Here is a 24,279-nt window from a genome sequence, read left to right on the forward strand (position 1 = left end):
GGATGATCTTGTCATTTATTAGCTGGTATCATGACTTCCATGAGGCTTTTCTCATGGTATTTTTAATATCTAGGACTGACAATACTGTCAGCCTAAAACTCTCTCTCTGCGCAGATATCTTATGGAATGAAGTAACTAGGTATACATTACATGATTCCTAGTTTCCTAACCCAATTCATATTCAATACACATCTCGTAATATCAGCAAGCATTTCCACACTTTTCCAATGAACATGCCAAACAGCTATTTGCCCTCCCTTTCAAAAAGCAAATGACAGAATAATCCTGTATTTTATTTAAAGTGTACAATCTAATGATATGACCTTGTATTTGCATTTTCAAGGTTTTACCTCAGGCGTATGCTTTGCTATCTCTCTAATTAAAGTTGCACCGTTTTTCTTGACATATTCATCTGAGTCCTTCAGGCATGTGAGCACAACTGGGAAAATTTCTGCTTCAACCACCAACTCTGCAAGATCCACTGAATGCTTTGCTATTTGGCTTAGAGCTGACAGCACCTGACGCTAGTAAATAAAAATTGTTATAAAATCAATAGTATACAAACATCCCACAACACACACTCCGCCTGCGCACAAAAATCTATTGCATCAAGGAAAACAAAGCAGGATAGGGAAAACAATTACAGCTATTTTACAATTCACTGAGTCAATTCAGGCACGAATATAATGGCACAGAACATTCGCTGGTTCCTGAATAAAAGTTTCTCCTTTGTTTTATCCCGTTCAAGCTTGCTATGTATTAAAAACGGAAAAAATATATGCCATTTAAAATTGTAATTTAATATTTAGTGAAAATTATACAAAGTCTCTTTATTTGCATAAGTTTGTTCTGTCAGACCTTATATTAAATATTTTTTATCTATTTCTTTGAAGTGGCATTTCTATGTTGTCTTCTGTTTCTGCTTTTTGTTCAGAAAAATTATATTAAGAAACAATAGCTTTGGCAACAGCTATTCACATCAGATAGCACATTCTAAAATACAGTAATACATTTAATATTAACTGGTTTATAGTATACTCTTAAGTATGCAAAACCTTTTTTGTAACTGAATTGTGCAAATTTTATCTATTAAAAATATGTTGCATTCTTCATATACTATATAATTCAAAACAAAAATCATATTATTCACTTTAAAGATTAGTTTAGCTGTTCCTCACAGAGCAGCAGTTTTTATCCAGCAGCTAAATCCGTGAATATGTTCAGAACTCTGTCACTATGTAGCTACGTTTTGTTATTGCCCAAAACAAGAGCTTCCTAAATAAATACGCACATCAGTGTCCTTGATTCAATATTAAGTAATGACTGGTATAATGGAGATATTAAAAAATAATAATTTTTAAATGTACCTTCAGTTTAGCATCAGGGTTCAGGATCATCTGAGCTAAGTGAGCGATAGCTCCTGCATCCACTACTGTCTGCGCTAACTCTGGAGAATGCTTTGAAATATCACTGAGAGTTGAAGCAGCAATCCTTTTCAAAGCAATTTCTGGCTCCTGGATACAGAGCACTAAAAGAGGAACAGCTCCTGCATCCACCACAGCTTGTGACAGTTCTGTAGGTCCAAGGAAAGTAATTAAGTGAGTATGGGTGACTGACCCTTGTGCAAGCCATTTTTCACCCTGACAGATACAGCAAAGGAAAAAGGGGAGGGTGTAGTTCACTGTCTCGACATCTGCATTTCAAATCAGCCCTCCTGGTTTCATAAACCGTGTGGACCAATCCACAACTGAAAAGAATGCAGGTCAATAGATGGACCCCCATTTACATGCACACATTTGAGGTAGATTAGGCTGAAATGGTTTGTTATTCTGTTTTCTTTTTCTTTTTTTAAAGTAAGCAGATGTCAGCTGTTTAAACCCTGGCTATTCTACACTGATCAATAGGAAAGCATTTTATGCATGGCTAACAACAACACAGAAAGCCAAAGTACCAAAATTTTACCAACCACCTAATTAGAGAGCATTTTACTCTCTTTAAATGATAAGCAGATATTAGCATAGATCAAATGCCAAAAACAGAAATACAAAAAACACACATAAAATATTTATCTTACATAAAAGATTGGAAAAATGAAAGTTGCTGATGAAAACTAGGTTTTGCTACCACACATGGGACAAGACAGAATTTATACTTTAATGACATGAAAATGTTATCCTACACAATTACACAAATGAGAAATATCATCAGTGGCATACTGTGTGTCTAAGATTAGTATAATATCCTTAAATAACTGCACCTTAAATTAAAAAAAAAAAAAATCCGAGCATATGATTAGCTGACATGGACAAAAATTACACTATTAGAAATTCATTAGCCCTCTCCATGCATGCAGCATTAATCACAGTCTTAAAATAAGAATTACTGGATATTAGAAGCAAAATTTATACTATAACCAAGCTGTGCTATTTTAAAATAGTGTTGAAAAAGTGGTAAAAATCATGGGGGATTCAATAATCTATTAGGTTCTTAGTACAGTTTTGCTACACCTTATTATGCATATCCATTATTATCTTTAACATTTATCTTGACTTACAGTACCATGGCAACATATGGCTGTTGTATTTCAAGACTCTAACTTAGCTTTTGATTTATAGTCCATCCATAAAGAGATTTTCATACTAAGAAAAATATAGCATACCTCATTAAATATACATAGACTAATGTAGTTTTTCATGAAATCTGTAAGTCATGTAATCATTACGTTGTTAATACCCAAATAATGTTCCTGACCAGATTTGTTTTCAATTAGTGAGTTATAGCCACATACTCCAATACATGTGATAAGTCAAATATTTACACTGTATGTTATTTTATTATATAGTAATTTAAAGAAAGTATAAATATTACCCCACAAAATCATAATAAATAATGCAGTAATTTTAAAACTAATAAAAAATTAACCCTTCAAGGTTCACTTTTCAAATAACTATTTGACTGAAAACACAGAGTGCACATCCTCCAAATACACACAAATCATTAACATTTCAACAGAATCCAAATGCTATATCTTCAGTTTTACAAATTTGAAATGAAACATATCTGAAAAAAAAAAAACCTGAAAATTAGTTAATCAATATAAGTGGTATAAGCTACCTTCAGCTTTTCATGGAAAAAGCCATATTATATTTCTTCAAATTGTATTTTGATGCTGTATGCTGACTAAGTGGAATACGTCATGAACTACTGACCAACAGTCCAGATTAATCCATCCGACTGTACCTCTGAAGCAACTTCAGAGCAACCAACTCAATTGCCTAGAGTCTGCTCGGAGATACTAATATCAGGAAAATCACATCAAGAGGAATGGGATACTACTAGAAGAACGGGTTTCATTGATGTCTTACAAGCTGAAATCATGAAGTTCAAGTAGAGAGAGAAAGAGCAATACTTTAAGGTCACAGCTACGCTCAGGCATGCAAAAGTAACCGTAAAAGTTACTCTGAAAGAGCAAACAATCTGATTCAATTTAGATCAGCTCTTGCTGTTAGAAGTCTGATGTCATTTAAATACTGATGGTTACTGTTGGTCATGGTTAATCAAATGGTTGTTCTTCCAGTGGTGTTTATAAGGTTCATGGCTAATAACTTACCACATGGATGGCTGGACCATATGTCAAAAGACAGACAAGCAGTAAATGGACCGTCAGAAAAAAAGGAAAGCTGAACCAGGGACAAAAGAAAATACAGATCTTCCCATCACATTCCTCTGCAAACTCAGCCCAAAACTATGATTCTAAGTATTAATGATTCCTTTATAATTGTAATTATTTTTTCGCAAAAAAAGATGCTCAATTAACCCTCCCACTTGGTAGAACATCTTTAATTCAGACTCTACACCAAAGGATTCACAAAACTTTGCTATTTGATTACAAAACACAGACAGAAATGGAAAAAAATGAGGGCTGAGAAAGAGTTAAAGGAGAAAATACCATTGTCGAGATGAAATTTTTAAAAACAAATACTCAGTCAAAGAAATTAAAAGAGCTGGAACAAATTACAAAAAGACTTTTCTGAGCATTACACCAAGACTGCATTATAAGGGCAAAGACAAGACCAATAGCTGAAGAGGCGGAAGACAGCAGAGAAAAACTAATTTATGAACATCATTTAATTCCACAGGAAGTTATGAATACCCTGGGCCTTGAACTTCAGATGGGTACAGCTCAAGGAACGTGTCCAACTACATGATGATAAAAAGTAGGACTTCCCCCTACATGAGTGAAAATAGGAAATGTTATTCTATGTATGCTCAGAGACAAGAGAGCTAAGACTCAAAACTCACCATAAATTAGTTGCTTTTGTCCAGAACAATACGAGGGAGATTTTAGCAAATGGAGATACAGCAGCCATAAAGAGACTGATACGGAGGTAGAAGACAGACTGATTAAGACAGATTTTGGCATTTAAGATGTCACCAGTTCAACTAGAAGTTGTACTAAAGTTGTACTGGTTTGTCTCAATATAAAAGTACTCATCAGGGACTAAGAAATTAATTCAAAGTTGTGGCCTAGTCATGAGTTTATGTGATCAGGAAGAGCGGAAAGTGAATGAAGAGGCGTCAATAAGATCCTGACTACATATCCGCTGAATTCAATGGGAAGTCTTACAGGAGTCATCTAAACTGGTTTAAGATGTTGAAAAAAAAAAATCCCTACTAACATTAACATGTTGGCAATAACAGTATGTATAAAAGAACGATTAGGGAGAAAAGATGAAGGTGAGAAAGTGAATATGCAAGTAGCCCCAAAGAAGGAAAATCAGCTCTGAACAAATGCCACATTCACGTAGTGGAGCAGCAGCAAAACTTTCTTTGCTTGGAAGCAAATGCAAGTTTAGTCCAGACCAGGATTCTCAAATAGACCCTGCTGTAGCGGCAGGTGTATACACAGGAAATAACAGGTTTTGACCAAAACAACCACCAACACTGAATTTTTCTGAGGACTGTGTGATGATGTAACAGCCACATAGGAAGACTCTAATCCCTACAAGTAATCCAAAGGCTGTACTTCAAAATCACAGTTTTATGCAGACTGCTACAACCACAGTGCTAAAGATTTCACTGGAACCAGTGGAAAATCAGGAGAAGGATGGAGGTCACTAATTATGGGGCAAGCTCAGATCCTGGAATCAGACAAAGTTACTGCTAGTCTCAAACCACTGAAGAGCTGAGCAACCTGGTCTAACCTTGTAGCTGACCCTGCTTTGAGCAGGAAGCTGGACTAGAAACCTCCCGAGGTGCCTTCCAAGCTGAGCTATCCTATGATCCTAAGACTACCACTGTATGACAGAAAATGAGCATAACCCCCCTTTCAGCAATATGCTTGAGTATAAATAGTGTTGTTTATTTTTGTTTTCCAACCAGTTTACAATATGCTGAAGCAGGTAAGAGATGATTAACAAGTTACACCTTTTAAGTAGGCAAAGCAAATGGAAAGCTAAGTTATTGACATGTCTCAAACAGAAGAACTTTGCATTTTAAAAGTAACTGAATATGATATAAGTAAAAATTTACAAAATGTTTTTCACGGACCTGGTGGTATTTTGATGGTATTTGAAACACTTTACACTTCTTTTCAAACACAAATAGTAGAAATAATGAATGACAAAATTACAGCACGCTGTAATACTTTAGAGTAAGATTAGCGTCTGAAATTCAGCTCAAAGGGATCTTCAGAAAAAAGCAGAACTGCAAGAGCTGATCCTAAATTTTGGAATCTGATCTTGCAAGATTTCTAGTATCTTGAAATCTTGTAAGACATCTGTCTTGACCTAAAACCTCACAGGCCTTCTGGAGACATCTGTTCACAGAGGAACTGCATTTTAAGAGATAGTTGTATGAAGACAGTATGAAAACCAGAGAATGTTCATCAGGAAAAAAAAAAAGTAGTCTTGATTTCTTAAAATAGAAGTCTTTGCAGGGGAACATACACCGCAGGTCCTAGAGCACAGCTTTACCAGGTCATGGATGGAATTTCTGATTAAAAGCAGAGAGACCCTCCCATTGCAAACAGTTATCACCGAATGCTGGAAGACTTTGCTTGCATTCAGGGAGTCAGAGGTTCACATCCTGCCTAAGACAGATCAGGACTTCAATCTATCTCCCACATACATCCCAGACATATGCCCTGATTATTGAACTTTTCTTGCTGGGGTAAATAAGCCTCCCTACTCTTCTCAGGAAGGAAAAAAAACCCACTGTCTTAATGTCGTCCCAGTTTGGAACTGAAACAATTTTTGAAACTGAAAAATCTTTCGTGGGTGGGGAAAAACATTTCACACCCAAATCTAAAAATAGAGTTGAAGCTGCAACATGTGTCCATAGACAGTCAATGACAGAAAATCATAACTGCCAGATTTTTTCAACACAAGCATGTGAGTCTAATCCAGAGTTTCTTGAACAGTAAACATCAAATGTCGATAAGAACAGGTCCATCTATCTTTGTATCCCATCAGCAACAATATCCTATTGCAATAGTATGCTTGTAGGAGTGTAAGAAACATACCATGCACAGTGATCTTTCTTCAGTATAACTCTTCTACTTTCAGTAATCATTTTAGAGACTCCCTGTGACTGTGTTATAGAGGAAGGTAAATCCCCCAAATTGGCCATAGCTGGGCAGAGGATGAACAATTTTTTTCAAGGTTTGGCTTGGTTTGGTTTGGTTTCAGGGGGGCGGTTTAACTGATTACATCTAGTGACCTGTCTATGTCCTGATGCTCGTAGCTTGGTAGCACTCACAATTTCAATCTAATTTCTGAAAATGCCGTTCTTATTTCTGGCATAAATTGATGTGAGACATGCACCCATTCACTGCCAGTGAATAAATAATTCATAATCATGGAATAAAAACTTGTACAAGCAGCTTGTTGTTCTTCAATACTCCCACATCACCTCCATCTTTGCAAACAATGCCATCACAGTGAACTGGATCACCCTAAAGACCAGTCAGCATTCATGCAATGAATAGCATGAAGGGCAATTGAAGTGAGTCAATATTGATTTACTGACATAACAAAACTACAGAAAGGTTTATGTTAAGAGTAACACAGACACACACTTACACTACACACATTTATACAAAGGAACATTTTTAAATGACACTTAAACAAATATCTTTAAGACGGAAGCAACAATTATTTTTCACCAAGGGTGGGATTCAGACTCAGTAACCAGAAGATAAAAGATCTCTAGCACACAGAGGTGCCCCAAGAATGAATTTTTTCCCTAGAAAAAGCAGTCTGTTAGGAAGGTGCTGACAACTTTGGAATCTGCCCCAGTAATTTAACCCTCTCTCTACGTGGGAAGGGGAAATCCCCCATGCCTTCTGCAGTCCAACACTCCATATTGCTTAAAAAAAAAAGAAAGAAGAAAATCACTTCAATCTGTGTACATTTCAAAGCCAAAACTAAACATAAATGCATAAGTTAATGTTATGATCCTAGAACAGGTTTAACTTTAAAAAACATGAACACAAGTAATTTCTCCCATCCTTTCCAGCCAGCAGTTTCTTCCCTCTGTTCTTTGATTCATAGCTCTAAATTTTTACTTGAACTATAGAAATAGTTGGTAAAAGAATTACCAACCACATGGATCAGCTTTTAAATAGGAACATGACACTGCCAGTAAGTTATACAACTGCTTGTGAGACAGCAGTGAACTGCTCAATATCGGATACCTAGGATCTATTCCTGACTCTTAGAGAAGAGTGTGGTCTACCAGCTAATGGTAATACAGTCAGTGCAATGAATTTGGCACGTTTATCCCACAGGCACTGCTGTAAGCTGAATGAAACTTGGTTTTGCCTAGGCTTCTCCTTTTTACTATGTATATAACATAGGAACTAATGTCAAGCAAAATAAACTTTGTTCCACATAACAGTTACACAATACATAAAGATTCTGAAATTCCTTCAGGAAGGAGAACAAAGCAGAGTGTCCTTTCCTGGCCACAGGCCTAATGCACCTCCTCTTATGGCACCTCTCATAACCAGGCACTGCTGATGTCAGATAAGCCAGTTTCCCACAAAAGGTACCATATTGTTGGGTTAGTACAGTTAGAGTAGGTATTTATTCCAAATTTAAAATTTTTTAACAGTAGAAAAGAAAAAGCATCTTGTTCTATTTATGAACATTACAGTAATGCAATTTATTATAACTCTTACATTGCAATAAGCTGAAAGATAACACATGTGAAACCTGTTACCTGAATTGTGTCGGGCAATATACCCGAGCGCCCAAGATGCAGCTTCTTTGACTCCAGGGTCAAAATCTTCCAAGCAAATCACAAGCATTTCCAGTGCTCCACACTGAACTACTGCCTGAGCTAGCTGTGGAGAACGTTTACCAATCGCTCTTAGCACAAATGCAGCTGCTTTCTTGTAGAAACGCTATACAAATCAGAAATAAGATAAAAAACCTTTTACTAACATTAAGTAATTCAAAGCATAATACAGTACAGATATGCATAAATTGGACTTTTTTAGTACCAGCAATATCTCATACAAATCCAAATCAGGACCACTAAACCAGACATCACACAATGAACCTTACAGTCCTTCTTTGAGACAGCTCATGATCTAAAATTTGCAGTATGTGCATAAACAAATAGAAAAAATGTGAGGGCTAAGAGGATATGGGGAAAAGATAATAGTCTAGATAAGGCTGTTTGTTTAAGTGAGTAGTGAATGATAAGAGCTGCAAAAACAATAGCTCTTAACATATTTCACCAGATTACACAGGTTATGCAGGGCAAGCTCCTAAAATAATTCTACCCATCTGTGACACTTGCAAGATTTCACAATTTCTAATGTATATACCCCTCACAACATCTCTATGAGAAAACATTGTTTACATTTACAAACAGGAAACAGAGGCACAGAGCACTAGATCCAACAAAATGGTTTAGAATCTGAATCCTGAAATGCCTAAATACTGCCTAAGTGCAGCTAAGATCCTGAAAATCCATCCCACTAAACACCAAACACTGGATGACCCTCATTTTTGACCAGGATTTTGCCTGCAATTCTACTCCTGCATGCGTCCAGAAACAGCTCACTTTCAACAGGCACCTAAGCAGCCTGGCACCTCTGTTACAAGTTCAAGCAAAATCCAAGCACTTATCCCAGTTCTACCCATCTCCCTCAGTGCAGGACCAAATACATGTTTTGAGCATATATACATAACGTATGATGCTGTGCACATCATGGTATCCCATGTAAACTACAGGGGTGGTTGTGGTGTCTGTTAAAAGCACAGTTGAAGTCTTCCCCCCCAGAAGTCACATTTCAGTCTCCTGCTGTCATTGGGATGTGGAAGCTAAAGATTAAATTTCTTCCCCTGCCTTACAGTTTTGAAATCCAGAGTCCAGCTAAAGCACTCCGGCCACAGACAACTGTGTTGGGAGAAAGACAGTTCATCTTCCTCTTGAAGCCACTGTACAGCAACGAGTGTGAGATTCATTGGGACACAAATAACCTACTGCTATGTCCATGTGGCCAGAGTACGGTCTCCAGCCTGGCAGGTGACAGATCAGCCCTGCAGACTAGCTCCAAAGGGTTCGCTCTCTGCATACCTGCTGGCTTTAATCTCATTCCAAGATGCTTGCTTCTGCCCTGCTCTGCACAGGGAGCCTGGGCACTTCACAGCACTCGATTCCTACTGCCAAGGTACTCAAAACTTAAACAATACAAAGCCCACATCCCTTTTGGATCAAGTCCAGAGAAACAAAGAAGCACGTGAGTGCTTTTGTGCATCCTGTGAGGTACCCAAACACCTTTGAAAGGTCTGATCTAAAGCACTAAGGCATGGCAACACAGGAGTATCTGCTATGGCTCCACATAAAGTGAAAGGGACCCAGGTACACTCCCTGGCGCTGGAGCGAAGTGACACAGCATGCCACATCCTCCACCTAAACTCTTCCCTCAAAGCAGAGTGGCCTCATCTATACTACTGGAAACTGTCCCCACTTTGTGCCATTTCCTAAACCATGTCTAGGCATTGCCAAGTAGTCTGATGGTTGGCATCAGCTAAAACCACATCAGAAAGCACATTAATGATGAAAACACAGTCATCTTCCAGTTCTCAATCACATGCCCTGACCCTGCTTAGTTTACCAGTACTGATATAATTCCTTAATGTCAAAAATCCAGTCTTCCAAGTTAAGGCTACAAGCAGGTACATTAAACATAATTTACAAGTAAAGCATTAAACACCATTTAGGAGGAACAGAAGTTAAGGGAAACAGTGCAAACAAACATTCAAACCCCTAGCTAATGCAAGTTACTCTAAGTTTTGCTGAACTCAATGGAGCTATAGTTGTTTACACCAGTCTATGCCTGTGCAAGTATGGGTATGATATTTCTGTTAAGTAATTATGCTCCTGGCAAAGAAAAACACTTGTTCTTATTATTCAAAACACATTTATTTACAAACAAACTGTGTTCACAGGCACAGTCAGAACACACTGTAAAACTCTGTTCTGCTCAGTTTCATTGACAAAACATTGATCTGGGCTGTGATCCTTTAACTGTTCTCCGTAAATCAGCAGAATCCATACCTACCGTGTGCTCAAAGAATCTCCTCCTTAAATGTAGATGTTGATACACAGAGTGAGTGCAATGGAAACGTATCTGAGTTGGGTTTTTTGCCTATGGGAAGTAACAAACTGCATGAATTGCTAAACTCTGCATGAACTGGATAATGAGTTTCCTTCACTTGCCCTCAGTCACCAAGGCATAGTAGGCTTTCCATGACCTCACACTAATCTTGCTGCTGCCCCAAGTGATTCTGAATTACAGCCATCTCCATGTAAGACAGCACGGGCAGTAACATGGAAGAGATAAATCAGAGTACTAAAGCTAATTTAGTGAGGGCTTTGAGTTGTAGCAGGGGGTGGTTTCCAACTCAAAAACAGAGGATAAAGAGCTTTGTGCTCCTTCTTCCCTTAAAAATAGAAATAAAATAACCAAAATGTTTATAAATTTGTCTAACTAAAACCTTAACTTTCTTTCCAAACTATACCAGTATCTTGAAGCTGAGGTTTTTCTTTGTTTTTTTTTTGTTTGGTTGGTTGGGTTTTTTTAAGATTAATTGTATAGGCAATGACGATATACGCAGAGAAAATATGCAATGAGTACTCACGTTTATGTTTTCTTCAAAAGATTGAAAAGACATAGTTTTCTAAATTACATTTCCATTTAAATCCTACTTCTCCTAAACCTAATAAATTGAAACTGCAGCCTAAGTATGGCTGTGATAGCAATGCACTTAACTCTCAGCTGTCTCTTTTTCCAGTTATTAGAAACCTTAAAGTATTTCTGTTAATCTAGGTTAGGATCACTGGAAAATCAAAGCTGAAGAAAAATGGCAAGAAGGGAGAAAAAAAAAGAGCACCAGATTTATTTGCATTGCAATCATGACAACACTTTCTTGTTGTTCGTTTTGTTGTCGTTAGTTTCGTGTTTGGTTTTTGGTTTTTTGTTTTTTTTTTTTTTATACAAATATGAAGATGAAAACCTTTCAGTGTATTTTCCTGTGTCAGTGGTTTGATATTTCTCATACTACAGATTTCTAAAAGGTTATATTTGGAGATATTAAATATCTCATTACAGAAGTTCAGATTTTTGTACGTATTTTACAAGTGTTTGGTATTATCTATAAATCCTATTCAATTATCACTACAGTTTTCAAATTGTCTCACTTTCGAAGAAGGACCTTTTATGAAGCATCACTCGACATTTCAAAAACATAGTAGTACTATGAACGGATTTTTTTTACAGTGCACTAAAAGGTAAGACGACATTTTAAAGTCAAGCTTATTTAAAGCCAAACTTAGGCACACGGTACACATTGATCTCTCAGGAGTTCAACCATACATGATGTCTCTGACTTCAGCACATTTATTGCTATATTAGAATAACAGCAGACAGCTGATACAGAAAGATTTCCCTGTGCAACAGTTAAAAAAAAATGATTACTTAAGAAAACAATGCCGCCTTACATTCTGCTCAGACAAAGAACACACGAGAAGTGGAAGAATGTCTCCCTTCACGATTGCCTCTGCCAGGTCGTCGTTATAATTGGCAAGTCTCCCAAGAGCCAAAGCAGCAGTCTGTTGAATAGTTGGGACGAAATCCAGCAAAAGAGGTCTCAGCAAAGACATTACACCTGAGTTACACCAGGAAGAGAAAAGCCCATTTGGTAAGCTGAAATTTTTATAAACATTTGCCTTTATTCATAAAAACCTATTAAATTACTCTTTCAGGTAATAAGAACTTGTAGGAAATCCAGGTGTTCCACTGAAATGAAGTCAGCACTTGGATAGCACTGCTGATGCATAGCAATGTTTCTGCCCATTTTTCATAGGTACAAAACACTTCTGAAATATAAAAAAGTGTCACATGTAAAAATAAGCCATATTCAAACATCTATAAAACACATGTTAAAGCATACAGAAGACAATAACATATATTCAAACACATATAAAATACATGTGTTAAAAACGTGCACAGGAAATGACACTGGCATGTGACTCATTCAGCATGCCAGTAGAACCTCTATGTTGAATTACATCAAATTACATTTCATCTATTATAAGAAATGATTGATTTGGGGACCAATATCCATAATATGTTACACTCCAGATAGAAGAGTTGAAGATTTTATCATGTTATTATTTATGATGCATTTTCACTGATGAGTTCACAGTGTATGAGTTAAACAAGAAGGAATATGGAAGGCCATTCTCTAAGGTGGTGTTATAGTACATACTTGAAATTATAGGTGAGGTAAGGCTGTGACGTGAACCATTAGCAGTTACAGCCTCTGAAAAGTCCTTACATGGATAAACATCTGGCTAAAAATAGGAAGTGGGAGGAGTAAATTTTCCATTCTTGCAACAGGAGGGAGGAGGTCACAATGCAGTTCTGCAGGCCTCCGTGCTGGGACATGAGCCATTCAGTATTCATCTATGATCTGGAACAGCATGGACAGCGAGTGAGACTTTGCTGGTGACTCAAAGTTATTCAAGGTAGTAACAGTGAGGGAACAGTAAGGAACTAGAGACTGAATGACTGGATAACAAAATAGCAAGTGAAATAAAACGCATATGGGGAAGCCAATCCCAACCTCTCATATGCAGTGACGAAACCCAACAGATCACTACCACCCAGGAGAAAGATCTCCATGTTAGAACAGACAGTTCCATGGAGATACCAGCTCATTGCTCAGCAGCAGAGGAGAAACTTCACCCACAGAAGTATACAGAGAGCTCAGGATTATTTGGAAAGGAAATAGAGGCCAAAGCAGGGACCATCGCTATGCTATTATATAAATCTACACTACATTTAATACCCTCCCCAGAGCAGAACTGGAAGAGGTTCAGTGAGAGGCAACAAGGATGATCAAAGATTACCACTCTGTATGTGGATGCTCTTCCTACAGTTAAACTAAGACCCTTCGATAGGGATATAAATGAGATCCACATGGTTACATAAAAAAATATAATTTGTACTGTCTAGGAAGGGAAAAATTACTTGTACTGAGATTCCTCGAAAGAGCTGTCACTGTACCAGCCAGCTGCATGAATTAATACTTCTGAGCTTTATACCTCAGCCAGAAAGCAGTGCTCTCTGAAGATGCAGGAGCACTACAACAGAACACCAAACACTCAGAGCTACAGTCAGAAATCTCCATATCAGCTGTCTCAGTTCTTTCCACTACATTTTTTTGCTAAGGAAGATAAAGATTTAGCTGGGTGACTGTGGGAAAAAGCAACACTTCCCTTCTTAAGGGCTGGTGTGGTTACAAGCACTGAACAAAGGTCTTTTGGTGTGACAGTCCCACAACAGTGGGATCACTGCCTAGTGGCAGATGACATGCAGGTGTTGAACAGGCACACCATGACAAGGAAAAGCCTCAGAGCAAGGAATAGTCCAAAGGGATGGAGGCTGTAACAAGTTACACCCATAGAGTACTTCTGTATAGAAGGGCACCCTGAAAAGAAAAACAGTAAGTTGAGCAGCAGTGTAATTCTCACAGAGAACGTTTATTTTAAATGAAAACCAAATTGCTCCCAGCAAGAATAAAATGGCCTAATAACCTACACACGGCTCTGAAAGGGTGGGGGGGGGGGGTGGGGGGGAATAAAACTAACCATGAAGGCCATGATGACCACTAAGTAATTTGCTCTGGGAAGGTCAATACTCCAGACAGAAGCTGCACTGCCATGAGAGGTACAGCCTCCCAGGATGTTCATAAGTCGGGGGGCACACAGTAAAAGAGGAAAGTGAAATGAAATAGTGATGTCTAATACCGCTACAGGAGCGCTAAAGATAGAATCATAGAATGGTTAGGGTTGGAAGGGACCTTAAAGATCATCTAGTTCCAACCCCCCTGCCATGGGCAGAGAAATCATCCACTACACCAGGTTACAAAGATGGCTTTGTAACATGCATTAATTGAACATGTACATGCAGAACCTATGGAAATAGGTCTGTAGTATAGCTGGGGCCTGCTCGCACCTCTGTTAAAGCCACTGGAGGTGAAGGAGGCCTCCTGTGCACCAATGGACAAAAGCTAGATCCTCCAGTATTGTAAGATCGATGTGAATTCATTTAGCACTTTGCAGAAAACACTACTTCAGAATGTGGTCATCATACTGACATCTCACCAACTCTCCCAAATAGCAGGTATGGTCTCATTAGCAAGTCATGCTTCATATCAAAATGCACTAAGTACTTTGTATGAAAAATTAAAAGTAAAACCAAACAAACGTATGAGTTGGGATCAATCCCATATATCATCTATAGGGAGATATCTTCTAGCAAGTCACCTGCATCCTCTGAGGGAGAGCATTTTCTTGTCCTTCCCTCTAACATCAGTTGCATGGTCAAACAGCTGCTGAAATTCCTAAGGGGACCTCATGCTGTTCTGACTCTTCATAATGAAGGTATGTCAGTAAAGCAGGACCAGTTAGAAGTAGTGCACTTGTATTTAGTATACAGATATTACATTTGAGCCTTTAAGTTGAGATAATATGAAAACAAAATTATTTAATAAAGATAAACATGAAAAAGAAATAAAAGTTATATTGATATAAAAGATGCCGTTAGAAGGGGTTAAGGGAAAAAAAGGAGCACCTCAAGTGTGCAGCATCCTGACCCTAGAAAAGCCAAGAGCCCGATGGGTGGGACATTCAAGCAGGATGTGGCAGATTGTTCAATTCTGGTGATGGCCTTGAAATCCAGTGAAATTTAAGCAGACTAGAATCACTTTACCCAGGAGGAATTCATGAGCTAGATCCAGACCACGTGACATGTTTCTGGCCTGCGTGACATACCTAGACACTGCAAATGTAAAACCACATTTAAGAAAGGTTACCTATGCACATACTTTGAGTTATTCCAAATATGAGATTTATATAATTTGTATTTTCAAGATGAGCTGATATAGATTTCACTTTTAGAATAGGCTAAAAAGGCTTGAGCCTGAAAATGCTTTTAAGCAGCGTGCCTCCCCATGACCAATACCATTCATTTCACTGTGGTATAAACCACATAAAGCTTGGTGATGACATTTAAGTGTCAGCACAAATGTTCCACCGCAAATTATTTTAGCTGATGAAACTGAAGGTGAGGAAAGAGATGAAAAGTGAAATGAGAGTTATTGTTTGAAGAAAAGACCCAAGATGCTAAAACAGAGTTGAAAAAACAGTGAATAGAAGGAAAAGGTTTAGAAATAATAGAACTGTGCTGATCCTCAAGGAAAACATATTTTCCCAAAGTGACGCCTGCATGTGAGAAAAGACAGCGAACAATTATTATGACAGGAGCTTCGGTGGAACAAGAAAAAGAAAAATCAATTCCTGTTGCTGTACAAGCCTTATATTGACAACAAATTAACTGAGAAACCAGAGAAGTCTATAGGCCTAGATTATGCCTGTGCGTTGAACATAATTAAAAGCTTCTACCTCTACTTCCCACTTTTTCTAAAACCAGTTTCTTTCTCTGCACCAAGATGCTATCTTTCATCTCCAACTCCTCTGCAAGATCAACTGCTTGAGGAGTTTTCATCATTGTCATTATTTTCACATCTTCAGCAAACTGAGCATTTCTCTCTTTACAGCACTTAGAAAAAATAAACAATTAATTCAGAGAGTGCGAAAACAGCTACACAGAGATTATATGACCTTCACTAAAACATCTATAGGAAAACCAAGACATCCACCTTTCCTTCTTTGACTTTTGAAGATAGTGCTGGAAAGGACAGATGTGCCTGATGCAGGAAGAGGCTTTCCTGTCCAACCCAGCTCTTTCTTCCAGACATAGCTGTATTCGATGAGCTCGTCTATTTGGTTTCTTTTGACTGTCATTCAAACTTCTTTAACATTATCTCAAGGCAGGAAAATAGGTAAGAACCTTCCAACAACTTCCTTTTATCTCTACCATTCACTCAAGTGAACAAAGTTATACAGAGCAGGGAGTAGCAGTGTCTTGCTGCTGAAAACTTTAGGAGAACTCTTTGGTAGTCTTCTAAATAAGTCTCTTGTGCGAGAAGCAGGAAGTTCATTAACTCTAATTCAAAGGCAGCAACACAGAAACTAAAACACAAAATAAAGCATTTATACCATTGGGCTAGATTTGTTTTGGAAGAGTTCCCACTAGCAACTGAGTAACAGAGTAAGAAAGAATCACTGCCAAATATTCTCTCTTGCATCACAGAACCTTGACTGATTTTGGGCAAGGAACGATTCCCCTTTCTATCCTCAGTTTCCCACTCAGATTTGTTTCCAAGAATGACACACTTTAGAAGCTGAATCACCCTTATACACACTTCTCAAGAGGAGCTGTAGTGCCCAGGCCTGATGCACTTTTTTTAGCAAACGCTCACTACTGCCTGTCTGGGAAAAACGAAACAAAACCAAACAAAACACAACACCAAACCACTCAGGACAGCAGCAGGTTCCAATTTTTTCCATTCCAAGTTTCTGTAGCCAAACAGGCAGTCACTATTCTGGAGATAGCAATCTTCATTTGGTCATTTTAATTTCTTTGGGAAAACGACCTGGAAGTCAGGCAGAATCCCTCTACGTTCCTCCCACCCCTGCCAAACTCTTGTCAAACTTGACTAGTCACAAGTCAGAGAAACATTAAATTTCAAATTCTCTCCATTTCTGCACCTGAAGATGACCACTACTACCTTATTCTCCTTCCTTAAAAAAAAACATTATTTATGTTTTAAAATGCAAATGTTGGAAAAAGTCATTCTACACTAGTGTTGTCTCTGGACACACTCCTATCTTGAAGATGCTGTCCTTCCAATTTCTGCTTTGGATCAAATACGACATTGTCTTCTCATTTTTGTATGCTGTCTGTTACACTAAGAACATTCACCAAGCTAACATTAGCACTCAAACATTCATCATATCACTTGATTTTTCAGGGCTCCTGATGTCAAATTCAGCTGATTTAACAAGGAAATAAAATGGAAATGTATTTCTGCCTCACCCCAGCTCCCTGTCTTCAACTACTCTGCAACATAGCAGTGAGTTTTAAGTAGGAGACTTAAAACAAATTTCTCAGAATAGTGAGAGAGAGAACTTTCTCACTCACTCATCTTGACACAGCCTCTTCCAGAGACAATGTGGTACACACGTCTCAAGTACATACTCCTCAAGTGTGACTCACCCCAGGAAAGGGCTCCTCACTATGATGGTTCCATGCACAACACGACAATCCTTCAAATGTCAAAGGGAACATAAATATAGTTTGGTAACAGAGACTCTGGGTAACAAGTAATTTGTACAGCAGTTACCAGATGGTGTGGGACATAATGCAGATTCAATTTGACAGTGAAGCTGGAGATTTCTGAAGGATCAAGGAGCAGTAAGTTTCTTCTCCTTAAAAGCTGATCGGGCTGATCATTTTCCAGACACTGTTCCTGCATTAATGGAGCAGAACTAATCCTGTTCCAAGAGGACCGAGTTTCTGAAAACACCCCTCACGGGTCTAGTTAGTGGCCACCACTCAGTCCTTCACAGACACACAAAAACCAAGGTGGTCAAAAAGAGATGCTTCTTTTTAATGGCCACTCATTAAAATGAGACAGAAATTCCCAACAAATTCCGGCATTGAAATTTCTACTTGCAAATCTCTTCCAAACAGGCCAGGAGGCTGAAAAGAGGAAGAATCCTGGAGCAGTTGAGCTTTCAGTTGATTGAGTTACAGAAAAAGCCAGTCTTCCAGCTTCAGCTACATTTACTTTCTCCTTCTCTATCATCTCTCTGGTACACCTTAATACATAGCCTCCTTCTTCCCTTCGTCAGGCACCACCGTATTGTCAAGCCTCAGCGAAAGCCACCCTCCTCACTTGATCTACTACAACTCCAAAGACAACCTTTGCCTTTCATGTCACATTGCATACTCCTCTCCCACTCCTCCTCCCACTAAAGTGCAGCAAACTTTTAAAATCAGAATAAAAGTAATTAAAAAAAAAACCACTAAGTGCATCCCTCACAGACAGGGTGCATAAACTCAGATGTTGAAACTAGCTACACAGGGGCGCTGGAGTCTGTCCATGCGTATCCACTCGCAAGATCCAGATAAAGCAAGAAAACAGATGCTTTAAGAGACCTGCTCTCTTTCTGCACAACTGACTCCACAGGCCATCCTCCCTGTGCTCCCAGCAGGCTTTCTACAAAGCACTGCACTATCAGAGCACATTCTTTAATGTTATTTAAAATGTGGAACTACATCCTGAAATCCCTTCCCAGACTCTGATGCTCCTTACACAGGGCCAAGTATCCAACTGTTGTATTTAAAATAGGTACATTTAAAATACGTACACTAGGAAGAGAAGTTGAGACAAGCACAGGCAAAAAGACTCAATGTAATCGGATGAGGTAAAGAAATCTGAGCAGCCTTTTCTCAAAAATAAAGACTCCTAAAATCACTCCATAGATTTGGAAATACAGCTTTTAAAACCTGTCACTAGTGGAATAGCTCTGGAGCTGGGAGAGAAATAACGCTCATGACACTATCCTTTACCTGCATAAAACCAGACCGTGAAGTAGGGGAAAACTTACCATGCCACAGGGGTTTGGGATAGAGCCCTAGTTAGATGCAGACAAGCCCTGCTCCCAAGCTACAGCCTCTTTCCAACACAATACAGAAGATGCCCAGAGGTAAAAGAGGAGGAGAGGACTCAGTCCTGGAGCACAGCTTGTATGCTGGAGCATAAGGCCTCAGAAGCAGCTTGATACTACACAGAATGGAAAGGAGACCTGGGCTCAGTGTTGTGGGCTCATGGAGTGGGAGGACAGCTGGAAAAGGGTATTCCTTTACACTGACACTTTGGAACTTTCCTGGAACCCTGCAGACTGGCCAGCAAGTAGGTAAGGCAGAGGAACAAAAGGTGAAGTTATCTGCCCGAGATGATAAAAATACCCCAGCAGCAATGAGAAGGGAACTCAGGTGTGCAGGGTCCCAGTACACAGAGTCCCATGGCAACACACAGGCTGCTAGACCATACAGCTTCACATTTCTTTTTCCATGTTCCAGGCTCAGCTTTCCCTATGACTTCAACAGCCATTATGCCTAAGAACATGATGAGCCCCAAGAAAGGGGTTAAAGAGCTGACCTTGTAACATCTTTAAAGTCAAGGGCTAAATTGCTAGACTAAACTGTTTCTTAATCCCAATGATATCCTTAAATAACTTACAAATTAAAAGTAACAATCCCATCACCACAAGCTCTAATGCAAAACAAATAAATAAAAATTTAATTCATACTATGAGAGAATACAAAAATGAATACCCAGAAGTAATTCAAGTCTTAGTCTGATACACTTATTAATGCTGAATTGTAAATGCCTCTCTAAAAAAAAAAAAAAAAAAAAAAAAAAAGAAAACACTATTTCAAAGGGACTACTTATTTACAGAATGCTGCACTTCACAAGGCTGATGAAGAAAGATTAGGCCCCCAGTGACTACCACTCTTAGAAATGTACTGGAACCAGTTCAGATTTTCTCCTAAATTTTCTAAAAGACAGAAAGCTGCCTAAATGTCAGTGCAAGAAAGAGAGCTCAAGTTCATCTGCCATTATAATTGAAAATTGTCTATTTCTAGGATGTTAAATTTTGGAAGGATAAGGGAGTGTGTGGCTCAATAATGCATTCCAGCACCAAACTTCATGAGCTGTAGCTGCCAAATTAATAGATTTATTTTTAAAGAATATGTTTAAAACTGCTACCCTCAAAGTAGCTTCTCCCATTAGTCAGCAGTCCTCCAGGAACAAGATTTGATGAATTAATTGTCTGTCATTGTTCCAAGTATGTATTCACTAAACTGAAAAAGTTTTGGAGAAAATTTTCTTTCTCCCGAGCATCCATTAATTAAACATTCAAAGGACGAATTCTGCAATTATTATTCATGGTAGTATTTAACCATAAGAAACAACCTTATCAAAGCCAACCACAGAGTTGGAAAACACACAGGAATGAGTTCTGACAGAGGAATTTCTCTGATCATTCCTTGTACTTCCCCGCCACCAGAAAGCTGCTGAGATCCCAGGCACTAAAGCCCCAGGACATTCCTGACCACAACAGAGCCAGAGCCATGTAAATGTGTCAAAGTCTGGGGCCAGATTCCAGTTCCCTGGTTACAACGACTTTCAGGATTTCTGCTCAGTGAGAAAGGCAGCTCCAGAGCTTGACGAGATACAGAAGCCCCTGGAGAAAGATGCTCTGGGAAAAGGTGTGTTTCCTGTTGGCCGTCTCTTCCTTCTTTCCAGTTTGCCAGTTCCCATCAGTTTTCTTTACAGGTCATACATAGGAGTCTCCATAATAATGGTATCTTAAGGTTTCTCAATAGCCAGGTCGGTGTAAGAAACTCCCAGCTCTGATCCTGGCCACTTGCTTCCCTCCATGCTGCACTCTGCCATCTCCTAATCTGCAACAATACCGCTGCTTATACCTGCACAGAAGCAGGGCTTAGAGCGTAATCAAGAACTGCTTTTTAAACACGCTTCTATCTTTCATGATGTTAGCATGGTGTCCAAAGACACATCCACAAAGAAAAAGGTCTCAAACTAGTATTTATTTTCCTTATAAGATACTAAGAATTTCTCAACAGGACTTCTAAAAATGGGACCAAACGCTTTATTCCTTGAGCGCTGATCTTTCACTGCTGCCAGTCTACATTCCTGGTATATCCAAAATTCAAACTGAGGCAAATAATACCAGAGTACACTATGCTACATTTTAAGGGCTCAATTTTGTTCAAATTCAAGTCACTGTAATCTTGCCATCTGCTTCAGCCAGAAAAAGACTAAACCCTGACAACCTTTGAGATCCAACCAAAGAACCCTGAGAGGTGCCTCTGACTTCTAAAGCTAATGGAAAATGACAGCAGGCAAAGACTTTCTGCATCTTCTTAAAACAGTGATCTCCTTTTATATATGGATTTATACAGAGATACATGTACAGACAGACATCTTTTTTTTCCTCAAATCATTGCTCCAGAGCTCACTAGCTCAAGACCATAAAAGATATGCCAGTTACCTGCTAGACAGCTATGTCTCAAAATATTTGTGTAAGTGCATTAAAAAAGGATTTTAAAAAAATCACATTTTATTTGAGGGGAGGTTCTAAAAACCACTTAACCACATTTCATTTAGAAAGTTTTAAACTTTGTATCTAGTGCGTCCAGAAAAGGTCAAAACTATCAGCTGCTATTTCAATTACAGAACTATTAATTAGTCTTAAAGGCACAGGTTGGGGAAGAGGGTAATTTGCGGGCCTCAGCCATTCAAATAAATTGTAATAGGAAGCAATGTACTTGCAGATATTCCCCTCTTTTCTAGCATCTGAAAAACTAAAGCCTATGGAAAAGCAGCTCAGTACCAGAATGAGCCAAGAAGGATTATGACCTACACAAACGCACGTTTCCACATCGCTACCCTGGAGCATGACCCTTGTGAAGTTAAACTTCAGACCAACAGCGACTGCGTGCAGAAGAAAGTTTGAGGCCTCTGAACTGATTATTTCTTCTGCACAAGCAACAAATCAGTTCTGAGGTAAAGCTACCAACCAGATTGCATCAAATAATCATTTTAACAACAAGAAATACAATGTAATTAAAGTTAGCTTGGCACTTTGTTCGCTTTCTTAAAATGGAAATGCTGCCTGAATGGGATCTCTGTCTGTGAACAGCTGAAAAACAGAACTGTAAACGGACATAGAGGGACCTCTTCTTACAAATATGACATAAATTATTCCCACGGCCAAGATGTCCTTTTGGTAAATAGAGATCATTTGTACAAAGTAAAGCAGGGGCATTAACTCACCGAAAGATGAAAAGCAAAAAAAAACCCAAAAGTTAAGCAGCACAGCAAAGCAATACAAAAGGCCTGATGTCCATGTGTCACTCTCAAAATCAAAGTAAAAGTTTCTTTAACAAGAGTTTAAATGATAGGTTTTCAACCAAACCATTTTAATAGACAGTTGTAAATATAACAACAAAAGTTTAAAGTATTTACGTGATTGGTTTTCTTGTTTGTTTGTTTGTTCCTGTTGCATCACAAAAAAGACTGACAGCTTTACGAGATTTGGGAAACTAGTATTAAAAACAAAATCAAGACAAACCAAAACATAATCAATTCATGAATACCATATGGTAAACCAACTACGGATTTATAGCACTTTTTCAATCTGGCTTTCAGATAATCAATTACTGAGCACCTTTTTTTCCTCTTTTAAGGAAACCACTCTGGACAAGCAGAGCAGGTCTGCCAGATGCCAGCAGCACAACAGCTGGTAGAAGTGCTCCCGCAGCTCCTGTTTCTAAAAACGCTCAATTTGGTTCACGACATCCCACGACAGCAATATAACAGGAGCGATTCCCTCCTAAGCTGAGCAAAGCTGCTGGCAACAAGCGCTGAAGAATTTAGGAACAAGTTGTAAAGCCAGTATAAAAATAGTTGCTTCTAAAGTAGGTTTTCCTTGGCAAGTCAGCACTGGCTTCACCAGGAATTCTGTTCTCTATACTTTACGTAAAGCTATATCAGAAGCACGAGGAAGTAACTGAAGAAGAGGGTTACACTGAGAAATTTTCCCTGAAATAAAAATAAGTTTTGAGATCAGAGCCAGGGACACCGACCTCAAAACAAACACAGAAATAACCCTGCAGACAGGCAGGGCTACCCGCGCATGCAGCTGCCGAGCGCAATTAACTCTCGCACGGCACCGCAGGGGACTCGCCAAACCCCTCCTCGCACCGCGGGGCCGGGGGACCAGGCCGATACCTACAGGGAAAAAAAAAACCTTGAAAGCTGAGCGGCCAACCTGGAGCTGGGAAGAAGAAGAGCAAAGCGCTCCCGGGGGCGGCGCGGCCCTGCGCGAGCCGGCCCAGCGCCGCACTGCCCCGCCGGGCCGCGGACCCCGCCGCACTCCCCCTTCCCCACTGCCGGGGGTGGGTCAAGCGCAGCGGCGCTGGGACGCGGAATTCTCCGCGGCAGCGCACCGGCCGGTCCCGCCGGCTCTCGTGCGGCGGAAGGGCGGCAGGCACGTACCTGCGTTTTGGAGGGTCTCGATGTTCTGCGGCCGGGTGGCGAGCTCGGCCACCGCCTGAACGAACTGCGTCCGGGCGCGCTGGTATTGCTCGAAAACTGCGGGCGGCAGCGCCGGGGCATCGGGTTAGCGGCCGGGGCACCAGGTTAGTGGCCGCCCCGCCGGCCCCGGCCTCAGCCCTCGGCCCTCGGTCCCGGCCCCGGCCCCGGCCGCCGCCGCCCCGGCCTACCTTGCAGAACCTGCCTCTGGCTCATGGCGGCGGCGCGGCCGGCTGCGCGCCCGCGCAGGGCCGCACTGTGTACCCGTCGCCCTGGCAACCGGGCGGAAACAGCGCCTCGGGAGGCGGGGCCGCGCCAACGCCGCCCGTGACGTCAGCGCGCCTGCCTGCCGCGCGCCGCCCCGCACCGCACGCGGCACAGCTCCGCGCCGTTCCGCGGCCCCCGGGTGTGCGGAACCGGCAGCGTGTGCGAGCGAGGGGTCGCCTGCGCGCGGCGCGGGCGGAGAGATACGGCCCGGGCGGGCTGTGCCCGGGTGGCGGCATGTCCCGCGTGTGCCTTAAATGTGCGGGTGCGGGCGCGGGTGTAGGCACCAGCAGAGGTGCACGGGGGCGTGCGGACCCACAGGTGTGCGGAGAGAGGACGTCAGGCCTCTGCACCACATCTGCGCCACAAACACGTACACAGCGGCGTGGAGACG

The 24,279-nt window shown here is 40.2% G+C and overlaps 1 protein-coding gene across 1 annotated transcript in view; it reads right to left on the minus strand.

Annotated features, from left to right (window-relative positions):
• Positions 1–23,837, minus strand: part of SPAG6 (sperm associated antigen 6) — a 35,152-nt gene extending 11,315 nt beyond the window's left edge. Inside the window, exons 1-6 of the mRNA XM_086614646.1 lie at positions 23,813–23,837; positions 23,586–23,681; positions 12,019–12,185; positions 8,224–8,407; positions 1,368–1,573; positions 351–524 (exon numbers count right to left, since the gene is read on the minus strand). Of these exons, the coding sequence (XP_086470772.1) occupies positions 351–524; positions 1,368–1,573; positions 8,224–8,407; positions 12,019–12,185; positions 23,586–23,681; positions 23,813–23,837 (852 nt within the window). The remainder of the gene's footprint in view (positions 1–350; positions 525–1,367; positions 1,574–8,223; positions 8,408–12,018; positions 12,186–23,585; positions 23,682–23,812) is intronic.
• Positions 23,838–24,279: the final 442 nt, after the last annotated feature.

This window comes from Tauraco erythrolophus, chromosome 7 (genome assembly GCF_009769465.1).
Source record: "Tauraco erythrolophus isolate bTauEry1 chromosome 7, bTauEry1.pri, whole genome shotgun sequence".
In the NCBI taxonomy this organism is placed as follows: domain Eukaryota; kingdom Metazoa; phylum Chordata; class Aves; order Musophagiformes; family Musophagidae; genus Tauraco; species Tauraco erythrolophus.